The sequence below is a fragment of the Sitophilus oryzae genome, unplaced genomic scaffold, assembly GCF_002938485.1.
Source record: "Sitophilus oryzae breed Bouriz unplaced genomic scaffold, Soryzae_2.0 scaffold_1498_pilon_pilon, whole genome shotgun sequence".
Lineage (NCBI taxonomy): Eukaryota > Metazoa > Arthropoda > Insecta > Coleoptera > Curculionidae > Sitophilus > Sitophilus oryzae.
Window position 1 is genome coordinate 2,120,310 of NW_022146167.1, and position 12,469 is coordinate 2,132,778.

The following is a 12,469-nucleotide window of genomic DNA, read 5'->3' on the forward strand; positions in this document are numbered from 1 at the left end:
TGAACTACTTTCATCTTACTTCTAGGGCTGCGTTGAATCCGGTACACATCATTTATCCTCTTGATGACTGTATAAGGACCTTCCCATGCTGGAGTTAACTTTGGGGACCTTCCTTTCTTGCGCTGTGGGTTATACAACCATACCTATCGTCCTGTTGAAATCCCGTAAAATTAGCTCTGAGGTCGTAACGAGCTTTCATCCGGTCACTGGCTAGCGTAATCTTACTTCTCACGGCCTTATGAATTCCCAATAATCTTTCCTTCCTAACGAGTCTTTCGAACGACAGTCCAACGTTATCTTGTTCCATTTTTTCTCCAGATCGAGTACTTGGTCCTTGTCTAGCTGCGCAAATCTTACAACGTTGACACCATTTCTTAACATCTTCGCAATAATCCACCCAGTAAAAGCGATCTCTCAGCTTGCTCAAGGTCTTGTTTACCCCAAGATGGGCTCCAGTTTTACCACCGTGAATTTCTTCCAATACCTGGGTAACTTTCTTCATTGGTACCAGTAACTGAGTTGTTACTGTCCTGCCATCCGCACTTTCCCACGTGCGCTTTACAATCCATTCTCAATCACCAGTGAATTCCACTGAGCCCAGAGAGCTTTGAAAACGAGCCTCTCTGTCCGCAATATCCTGCCACGGTGGTCTCTCGCCGTTACCTTCCCTGAGCCGTAGTATTGTCCGATGTCTGGATCTTCCATTTGATCTTTCCTCAATTGTAACGTCGTCCATTGTTCGTCAGTTCTCAGTTTAAAATTCTTTACTCTGATAGTGCTTTCGCGATGTTGCATTTTCTTGTCCAAGGTAGCTCGTCGTCGATCTAGGTCGTTGTCGATAATTTGTACCCGTCCTACACGGCACCCAGCGGTTTTCTAGTTTCCCGAACACAGTCTTCTTGGTATCACCAGGTATCATCACAATTTTCGATGATCTTTCTTCCATATTTCCTGGTCTCTTCTCTTTAGATACAGAAAATTCCTCATTTCCGATTTTCAGGATGTTTCTATGGTGATCAAACGAAAACCATGTTGACTGATCACATCCATCCCCATGATAAAATCATCTTCAATGTCAGCCACTAAAACGCTATGCCGAAACTTCAAATTCCCTAACTCCAATTCCATGAAAGCCTCTCCCCGTACAACGGCCATTTCCCCCGTAACTGTACGTAAATACACTCTTCTTCTAAGAGGCATCATCTTCAATCCTTGCACCGAGTTAGTCCGCACCAACGATACCATAGCGCCTGTGTCCACAGTCATTCGAATTCTTCTACCATTGACCTTCCCGTTGATCACCAAACTGTCAGCGGTTTTTCCTAGACTCCTAACGGAAAACATCCTAGGGGCTCTGTTTTCTTCAGCCAATACTCGCTCATTAGTGTTGATTTCCTGGTGCCTATGTTCTCTCGATGGTAAACGGAATCGCATTTGGACGCGGCAATCCCGTTTGATGTGGCCATTCCTGCCACATCTATAGCAACTTATGTCCTGGGATCTTCCGATGTGCCGATGTTCTCTGGATGGTGAATGGAATCGCATTTGGATGCGACAATCCCGTTTGATGTGGCCATTCCTGCCACATCTATAGCAACTTATGTCCTGGGATCTTCCGATGTGCCGATGTTCTCTGGATGGTGAATGGAATCGCATTTGGATGCGACAATCTCGTTTGATGTGGCCATTCCTGCCGCATCCATAGCACCTCATATCCTGGAATCTTCTTTGGTTCTCTGTCTGGGTGTTGTTGACTCTCTTGTTCACTAGTAATTCACATAGTTTATTAAACATCTCCTCCAAACGTATGTGAGAACTCTTTGGCTGTTCCTCAACCGTTACCGAGCCTATCTTCGGTTTAGGAATGGCGCTAAATGCAGCTTCTATTTCCAGCGCCCTGACGAGTACTTCGCTGCTGGTAGAAAATCGCGATATTTGCAGCGCCCTCTGTAATTCATTGTCCCTCAGTCCGCTGATAAAGCACTGAGCAGCGAGTTCCTCCCTAAATCCTTCCGGTGCTTCAGGATACGCTAGGTGTACCAGCCGACGTAAGTCTGCTTCAAATTCCTGCAGACTCTCTCCGGACCTCTGCATGCGTGTCTTGATCTGGGCCTGGTAAAGTTGACGTCGTGTTGGTCGCCATATCTTCTGTCCAGTGCAGTGACCAAGGTTTCGTATTCCTGCTGTTGGGCTGCAGGAATAGTTTGCAGCAGTTCCAGGGCAGGGCCGCGCAGCGCGATGACAAGTGCCGCTGCTTTCTCCTGGTCAGTCCATCCATTGGCAGCAGCCGCTGCTTCAAACTGGCGGTGGTACATCGTCCAGGTGGTTTGTCCATCGTAGGTCGGGGCCTTGAGGTTCGCAGTTCCATGAACGCCAGGTGTTCTTACTTGTGCCTTGGTCTTCTGTAGGTCCATCTCTAATTTGTCCATTTTCTGCTGAAGGCGTTCCTCAAGATCCTCTACGGCTTCTTGAAGTTGATTTTCCTGCCGTTTTTCCAGGTCTTCAAAATTCTTCTGTAGTCGAAATTCCTGATTTTCCAAAGTTTTCTTAAGACGGTCCTGATCTTCAAATTTTTCTTTCTGGCGACGCACTTCTAAATCTTCAACAATTTTCTCCAACCGTTCTTGTCTAATTTCTTGATTTTCAAGAATTTTCTGAAGCCGGTCCTGTTCTTCTTGTTTGTCGTGCTCTCGTTGAACTTTGAATTCTTCGAGAATTTTCTCAAGCCGGTCCTGTTCTTCTTGTTTGTCTTGTTGTCGTTGAATTTTCAAATCTTCGAAAATTTTGTCTTGCCGGTCCTGTTCTTCTTGTTTTTCTTTCTTTGACGCGCTTCTAAACTTTCTAACATTTTTTCTTGATTTTCCATAAGTATTTTCTGTAGACGGTCTTGTTCCTCTTCTTTCTCTCTTCGCAACCTCTCTTGTTCTTCTGCCTTTTCTCTTCTCATATTCTCCATAAAATCGCCCAATAATTTGCTTACTTCCTCCATTTTCTTCGCCTGCTCCCTTGTACCAACCATAAAAATACTCTAATTCGGTCTAAAAATCTTCTAATCCACTTAATTTTTTCTTAAAATCCTCTTGAATCCCACTTCTGACACCAATTGTTACGGATTCCGTGGGTCCACTAATTTAAACTCACGATAAAATACTTAACGAATTTATTTTCTCACTTTATACACAATTACTAACTTATAACACACAACAAACTAACTATTTATAAGATTCCTTCACCAAATTGTCCGATTTTCAATTTCCACGCGGTATATTCAAATTCCAAAAACTGTCTCAGTTGTCGATGGCTCCGGCTTATATACTCTATTGACTGCTTCTCGAAATTTCCCCAATTCTCGGAAAGCGTACTTCTTCATACCAGACAATTCTATTGTCTGATTCCCTTACTTCTCGACTTGACTAAAAGATGGCGCCTGAAAAAGTCTTTTAATTTGTGGCGGATACGTTGCGGTTGTGCAGGCAACCAGTAATACATTTTTAATTTCTGGCGGATGCGCCATTTTTCTTGACAATATGTTACAATCATTCGCTCTATAAAGTATAATGAAGAGCTGCTCGGTATCTTAAATTATACAACGAATTTAAACATTTTTGTCAAAATTTAATTTAGTCAGGTTTATAGACTTTAGTGTCAATTTCGATATGATTGATGACGTGCATCGGAAAATGTTTTGCGATTACCATATGTCCTGAGCTGATGCAAAATCCAGTAAAGTTACTTGCCCCTGTACCTGTTACTAACGTAAATATCTATCCATGCAGGTTTATCCATTGAATCCGAAAGCGCTCAACTTGGGTGAGCTCTATGGCGAGTACAATTTAGCAACCAATGAATGGTTAGATGGCGTTATAAGTGCAGTAATGCGGAAGACGTGTTCAGAAGACACACCCGACGAAAAATGGATCTTGTTTGATGGTCCTGTGGATGCGGTTTGGATAGAAAACATGAACAGTGTGATGGACGATAATAAAGTATACGATATAATTCTGATTCTTTAATTTTGACATTTAAAGTGATTTAAAGTTTTTATAATATTTTGACGCTTTGAAAGATGTTTTAATTCGGTACTACTTAATGTAATAAATGATTCGTTTCTAGTCGCTTAAAAAACAAAAAGAAGCAATTTTTAATTAAAGAAATATAGCATTAATTTTTACCTCTTTATACAGGGTCGTCCGAACTGTATTCCCGAAACTTATTCTGCAGATAAAAATAAGTAAAAATGTTCGTATAAATGTATGTCCTAAAATGATTAGTTTCGGAGATAGAGGGTGTAGAAGTTTTATTTTTATTTCGATTTTTCTCAAATATTTTCTGAAGTAGCGCCAATAATTGGATGAAATGTGGTGTCTGGGAGTTTTTGGACATGAGAATTTTGATTTTGATGTCAATATGACTCCTGCTTGTAGAGGGCACCACCTATATATTTTTTAACTGGTTTACAGAGTAATACTTTTTTGTAACAATCTTGTATAAAACTACTGAGTCAAAAAATATAGAGATATTTGGAATCGAAATTATCAATACCTGTCATCATTGACATAAGTTAAACATGTTGACAAAATAGTTATCAAACTGAAATCATAAATTTGAAATGTTTTGTGTCAAAAGTTCAACCGGAACTGTTTTATCATGATTTTCTCGCAGAAAATTTATGATTAATTTAAAAAAAAATAAAATTGAACTAAATTTATTAGTTCAATCAAATAACTATCTACTCACGTGTTTATTTTTTGTCAACAATGACATGTATTGACTATTTCCATTCTAAATATCTTTACCAAGAGACATTTTTTACATAGAAAATCACGAAAATGTATATTTTTTTACTCAGTAGTGTTATACAGGTATAGGCGAAAAGTTATTATTCTTCAAAAGAGTAAAAACACATGTAGGTGGCGCCCCCTACAAATAGGAGTCATATTAACATCAAAATCAGATATTTTGTGTCAAAAAACTCCCACACACCAATTTTCATCCAAATATTGACGTTACTTCGGAAATTATTTGGAAAAAATCGAAATAAAAATGAAACTTCTACACCCTGTATCTCCGAAACAAAGCATTTAGGACATACATTTATACGAACTTTTTTACTTATTTTTTTCTGCAGAATATGCCGCCGAAGTTTTCGGAATACAGTTCAGACCACCCTGTATAACGCTTAACTTAGAGCATGTTGTATATTCCTAGGAACTTGTTTTATTTTTATCTGCCCTGTATATTAAATTTGTTACTTTTTTACAGGTCTTGACATTGATCAATAGCGACAGAATTACAATGCCTGAACAAGTATCTCTGTTGTTTGAAGTCGGCGATCTTTCTGTGGCATCTCCTGCCACTGTGAGCAGGTAAATTTTGCAATATAATATAATACATAATATAGGAGTTGGCTCAAAGGTTACTGTGACGTTTTTTTCTGTTTTTTTCTTACTATGACGTAATTTTCCTTTAGGTGCGGAATGGTTTACAATGATTACAAGGACTGGGGCTGGGAACCCTACATCAAATCCTGGGTGGCCAAGCAGAAGCCCAAAGGCTATAATTTCCAAGAAAAAGTCTGGCAGATGTTCGACAGCTACATGAATCTTTTGCTGGACTTCAAACGAATGAATTGCTCGGAGATAGTGGAATGTTGCGAGATCAATTTGGTATCGTCCTTCTGCAAGATGCTGGATATATTTGCTACTAAAGAAAATGGCATAAACCCATTGGATGAGGTAATTCGTGGTGCAAGTCACCAATCTGCTATTTGTTTCTCTCTTGGATGTTTATTTAGTCGTCTCCAACTCTTCTTCTTCTTCTTCTTCTTTTACTTATTTAAGATCTAGTCGATCTGTTAATTTTAAGGTTGCCTCTGTAGGAGTTCATGGTTTTTAACTTTCTATCTTTTTGGAGGCCTTCCCTTCTGTATCTTACCCATGGGTTTCCCTTCAAGAGCTATGCGTGGGAGCCTGTTTTCTTCCATGCGTTTTACGTGTGCGAACCGTTGTCTTTTTCTTTGCCTACCCCATCTCACTACGTCCTGTATTCCACATTGTTGTCTGATATTTGTGTTTCTAATTCTGTCTCTTCTAGTCTTCCCCATTATGGTTCTTACGTTCTTCATTTCAGCGACTCTTAACATGCTTTTGGTTTTGTTTGTTTCCTCCCAGATTTCTATGCCATATGTCATTATTGGTCTGATGCAGATCATATAAATTTTAATTTTGCTGTCTGTTCGCATGAAGGGGTTTATTCACACTATTTCTCCATTGTCTCCAACTCAATAACATAAATATAAAGTGTGTCTCGGCACTTTGTTATACAGTATGTCGCCGGATTGTCTTAAAATCCTCTAACACAGTATTATAACTTTTATTTCGAGTGTTTGTCGAGACTTCACCTTGTTGAGTCATGTTTTTTTTTCTGATTTAGGAACATTTCGAGGATTCAGTGCGGAATTGGTTCTTGTTTTGCATGACTTGGTCTATCTGTTGTACTACGGACGAGGAAGGTAGGGCGAAGTTCGATACCTTGATTCGCGAAAAGGAAGGAGTGTTTCCGATAAAGAATACCGTCTACGAGTATTTTGTCGATGTTCCGAATCATTGTTTTGCTAGTTGGGAGGAGAAGCTCAAGTATGGTAAGAAAACTCTAAAAATATAGTACAAATTAAATTATAATCGTATCAATTATATGCGTATCATACTTATTGAACTTATGTTTGCAGATATTAATACAGTTTAATACACTCACCGCCACGAAAAACGGGCACCTCAAAATATTGATGTATTTTAAAGTTCAATGTATTTGGTTCTAGTGGACCCATTTTAATGATTTTTTAAACAATTTGTGGCTAAATTATTTGACTTTTTAGTGTGGATCAACCTGGAAATGGTCCAACACATTATTAAAAATACTAGCCAACCAGCTAATAATTTTATCTTCATTTTTGATCACTTATGTCTTTTAAGGTGCCCGGTGGCGGTAGAGGTACAGGCTCTCGTCTACCAATCTTAAGGTAGTGGGTTCGAATCCCACACCCGGCATTTCATCAGCCGACTATTTTTATTAAAATAAAAAATAGTTTGGGTACCTAGGTTGACTCAGCCTTAAATGAGTACTTGGGATTCACAATCCTGAGGTAATAATAGGCGGTTGAAGCGTAGTGCTAGCCACATTACCTTCCTTGTATACCGAAACGGCTCTAGTATGGCAAGCTGTACCTTGCTACTCCCAAGGCGTCAAACGCTATATGCGGAAGCTATTATTATTATGTCTTTTTGTAACCTATAAACTTTTGGACTTAAAAATATGATTTTTCAAAAACAATGACATTAAACAAATTATAAACACTATTTTATAAGTAAGACTAAGATCAAAGTCACAGCTTTAAATTAAAAAATTCGAAAAAATATGTGTCTTCTTCAAAAGCAATTATCTCCAAAACATTAAAGCTATTGAGATTAATCAAAAAACAAACTATCGAGAAAAGATACACTTTAATAACAAAATTATTTTTAAATTCCTTGCTTCGTGTGCAAAAAATAATTAAAATTAAAAACTTTTTAGTGGGTGTTCAATATTCCATGTCACTTATACTTTAGGCTAAATTTATATCAAATACCAGCCGCAACAGTCTTAATATTTATGTATATTTTGTATCCTAACCTTTGAATAAGAAGACTAAGCTAGGAGCATATCAAAAATCTTAGGTCCACCGCGATGGGACTCAAATATGGCCGACTTAAATTCCGGTTTATCAGTGCCGTTCTAATTTTATTTAAAAAATGTAAAACTATGATGTAGGGTAGACGTGGGGTAGACTCAATAATTTTTTTTTTATTTTACGTTGTGAATAAATGTTGGTAGTTATTAAAATTGTTATAAAAACATATTATTATAATAAAAATAGATAAGTTTTAATAATTATTTATTAACACAAGTTACTAAAGCAGGTAAGTCAAATTGACGTATCTAAATTCTTTGACATCTAATCTTTGACAAGTAGTAAATAAAAGCAAAAATGCAAGAAAAAATATATAATTAGTTAATTTAAGTGAATTTCATAAATGATCGGTTTACTACACGTATGTATATTATATAGTCACTTACTAGCGAAAAGTTGTTCCATTAATTCACTCGATTTTTGCCGAGATCTACTGCACGCTACACAACCAACTATTTTAGAGTCTTTTTCGATAAATCGCGATAGTGTCACTGTTAATTCAAGTTCTGCCACAATTTCCACCTAGATTTACTACCTTTATACAACTATCGGTAGTAGAATAAATAATAAATAACATAAAATAAGCTCGGTAAAGACTGACATATCCACAAAATTCCAAATCAAATTCAAATGTGTCAAATGAATCGTCAAACAGACCTGTCAAGGATCCCCACCCTAGAGTCCTTTTTCCGCCCACCATGCATGAATACATGGATAGCATTATTCTCCTTCCTTAGTCTTCTTATTCAAAGATCCTAACCTATAGTCTATAAGACAATAAATATCTGCATCTAGGGTTTGTCATTTTTTTTAAGTTTCCCGAAATAGAATATAAAAAGTTACAAAAAATAATCTTTACTATACCGGGTGGTGTATCGGCGTTGGAAACATAGGAAATCCCATGCAAATGTTAAGCTGTCCAAATATTGGCTCCCATGTTGCCAGCTTCGCTGTCTAGTAGCTTTTACCCTCAAACTTTCATGTGAATCGCTAAAAGCACTTTATATTAAATGTATTATAATAATTTTTATAAAAGAAAATTATAATAAATTGAAAAGAAATGAAGACTCTGATTTAACCCCCTATAGCTACGAAACAAAGCAGAATCAGACCTATGTGTATAAAAATAAATCTTATTTTTACGTGATGAATCTCTCAAGAAAAAATGGCAGATTTTTTAAACACCTTGTATAGATGATTGATTGAATTGACATTTATCTGATCTGTTTATTCTGTTTAGGTTGGAGGTATGATCCCGCTTTCCCATTCTACAAAATCCTAGTTCCCACGGTAGATACAGTAAGGTACGAATACATCGTAAACGCACTGCTCACAAAAGGATATCCCGTACTGATGACGGGTCCCGTGGGAACAGGCAAAACGTCCACAGCCCAGTCCGTGTTGGGGGCATTGAGTCCGGACGATTACGTCATTCTCAACGTCAATATGAGTGCACAAACGTCATCTATAAATTTACAAGTAAGATATTATGGTTTATGTCTTTGCCAGATATTGGATCTAAATATTATTTTTTTTTAATCAATGTATGTACCTATAGGAAAGTCCTTTGAATAAAAATATTAAGGAAGGAGCTTATCAAAAATCTTAAATCGAACGCGACGGGACTCTAAAATGGCCGACTTAAATTCCGGTTTATCAGTGCCGTTCTAATTTTATTCAAAACGTGTAAAAATATTATGTCGGGTATACTCAATAATTTGTTGTTTTATTTTACGTTGTGAATAAATGTTTGGTTAAATTGTTATAAAATATATAATTCTAATAAAAATAGATAAGTTATAATAATTATTTATTAACACAAACATCCGATAGGCTACTGAAGCAGGTATGTCAAATTGACGTATCTAAATTCTTTGACAAGTAGTAAATAAAAGCAAAAATGCAAGAAAAAATATATAATTAGTTAATTTTAAGCGAATTTCATAAATGATCGGTTTACTACACGTATGTATTTTATATATAGTCTGTCCAACGAGAAGATCCTTGACAGTGATAGATGTGTCTGTCATTTTAATTTCAAAGTAGTTTATTTTATTTTAGAAAGAAATAAGTTGGTACAACTGGAACGCATAGCAGGATATATTTAAAATTTGATTGACAAGATGACAAGTGATTACTTCAAAATATTGTGAAAAAAACTGTTATTTACTTTCAAGCTTTATGAAACTAACCCATTTATGATTATATTTATCAATATAACTTATGTACAAATACAAATTTGTAATATTCCAGGAAAAAACAACATAGGTAAATAAAACAAACTATTTTATTAATAATAACACCTACCAAATTTTATACCTTAAAGGTTGATTAATTAACTTTAATCTTAATTTTTTTAAACCAGTACCTTTTGACATTATTTTTCTGCAGTACTAAAATCCATTATTTACCTATCGTGTGATATCGATATTTTACAGCTACTCCAGTTTTTAGTATGTGTTTAGTTTGATCCTTCTACCATATACAAGATGCACTTATCTACGACGAAATGGTATACAAACTTTATCGATAGCAACTTCATTGGTGTATAAGACTTTCTGCCCTGGCAGCGAGTATTAACCATAAACTGTGCTCTGGGTCTACAGTTAATTTTCACTCGATTTTTCCTCCACTTGACTTCAAAAGACACAAAACACACGTAATAATACGAATCAAAATGCATCATATTCCAAAACGCAGGGTATTTAACAAAAGTTGACACAAAATTATAACCTAGAATTTGGCAAGACTTTGACAAGCGTCAAAAATGACAAAAATCTAAAGGCGAGTTCATACGCATCGGCGTCCGTTTGTCGTTCATCGTTCCGTCAAACCAATAAAATTGAAATACGATCTGTCATTTTTTAAATAAACCAATAAAACTGGTTAAAAACAACAAGACACGACGCATGACGGATTTATATTTAAACCCATCCATAGATAACTTAAAAATTATTAGAAACTTTTTATAGTAAAATAAATAGATTGGTATGGGACGTCATCTGCTTTTCTTCTGTCATCGTCTGTCGAAATCTTACCTGAGAAAAAAAACAGAGTATAGTTACTTACTAGCGAAAAGTTATTCCATTAAGCGGTCCATACATTATCAAACAAATTGTGCAACAAAGCGATGCGCAACGCTGCGTTGCACAACTGATTCAGCGGTCCATACACTATCAAACAAGTTGCGCAACAAAGCGATGCGCAACATTCCGTTGCAAAACTGCATCACCCAGGCACTTAGCAAAAGTTTCATCAAACTTTTTATTAAAAGTTGTGCATTGTTTGAGAAACAATCATATCCTCAATTGCTATTGCGTCAATTATTATTGCATATACTCTAGATGATGTCGATGATACCAAAAAACGAAAAAGAAAACAAAGAATTTGGATGAAAGAACTAAAATATTGCACAACGAAGCGCAACACACACATACACTACACAACGCGTTGCGCAAACAGTCCTGTTGCACAAAAGAATTCAAACATTCTTGAAACTCATCAAACAATTGCGCAACGCATCAAACACTACCATACATTGGCAACCCGTTGCGCAACAGCCTGCGTTGCGCAATTTGTTTGATAATGTATGCGCCGCTTTATTGCCCTCGATTTTTGACCGAGATCTACCGCATGCTACACGACCAACTATTTTACAGTCTTTTTTGATAAATCGCAATAGTGCCACTGTTAATTTAAGTTCTGCCACAATTTCCTTCTAGATTTACTACCTTTAAACAACTATCAGTAGTAGAATAAATAATTAATAACATAAAATAAGCTTAGTAAAGACTGACAAATCCGCAAAATTTCAAATCAAATTTAAATGTGTCAAATGAAACGTCAAACAGAATTGTCAAGGATCCCCACCCTAGAGTCCTCTTTCCGTCGACCATGCATGAGTATATGGATAGCATTATAGTCCTTCCTTAATCTTTTTATTCAAAAGGAAAATCAATGAAAGTTGGCGTCTATGTCATCAGAATATTTAAAGAATGCACGTCGCAATATTGTCGCAGCTACTTTTTTTACTTGATTCATTATGTACTTGGTTAAAAAAATATTATACAAACCTCGACGGAACGTTGGCATTATAGACTAGAGATTTAGGCTGTATTCCGTTGCAAAACCAGGCAAACCAGACCGGTAAACTACGGTACAGAACGGTTCCTGAAAAACATCGGTTTGACACGGAACGGTTTGGTAAAATACCGGAAACGTCAAATTTTTAATGTACCTATTCTCTGCTTTTACGTTTGCTTCTTCTTCTCAATGGAGTTTAATATTGAAAAGTACTTATTAATAAACTGTTAAACTCGTTAGACAGATCAAGTGAAGATTTGCAGGTCGAATATTAAAACAGATCAATAATAAATAAACAAATCTAATCAATATTTATATTTTTATAGCTTACAAAACATTTCCGATTACTTGTTGTCATGTTTTTCATGTTTTCTTTAAATATTCCTGACTTTAAAAAACAATGGCTGCTTGATAAGTTTAAATCCTAAAAAGTCATTCTATTTACTTAATGAAATTTATTTACCTTTACTGCTTACCTCCATTGCTTTTGGATGTAAATACAAAATAATATTACAAATTTTAGAAATTAAATGAGAATTTTACTCGAACTTCCAATATTTGCTTGATTTCTGTCACATAAATGACATTGATTGACAAACAAAACCAGAAAAACCAGCCTTCTCGCCCTGGTTAGTTTTGTGACAGTTATAACCTTTGGTT

At 36.2% G+C, this 12,469-nt stretch overlaps 1 protein-coding gene across 1 annotated transcript in view; it reads left to right on the plus strand.

The window, feature by feature from the left end:
- Window positions 1–12,469, plus strand: part of LOC115877727 (dynein heavy chain 2, axonemal) — a 129,843-nt gene that overhangs the window by 64,938 nt on the left and 52,436 nt on the right. Inside the window, exons 37-41 of the mRNA XM_030894014.1 lie at window positions 3,777–3,986; window positions 5,263–5,366; window positions 5,471–5,735; window positions 6,433–6,640; window positions 8,967–9,205. Of these exons, the coding sequence (XP_030749874.1) occupies window positions 3,777–3,986; window positions 5,263–5,366; window positions 5,471–5,735; window positions 6,433–6,640; window positions 8,967–9,205 (1,026 nt within the window). The remainder of the gene's footprint in view (window positions 1–3,776; window positions 3,987–5,262; window positions 5,367–5,470; window positions 5,736–6,432; window positions 6,641–8,966; window positions 9,206–12,469) is intronic.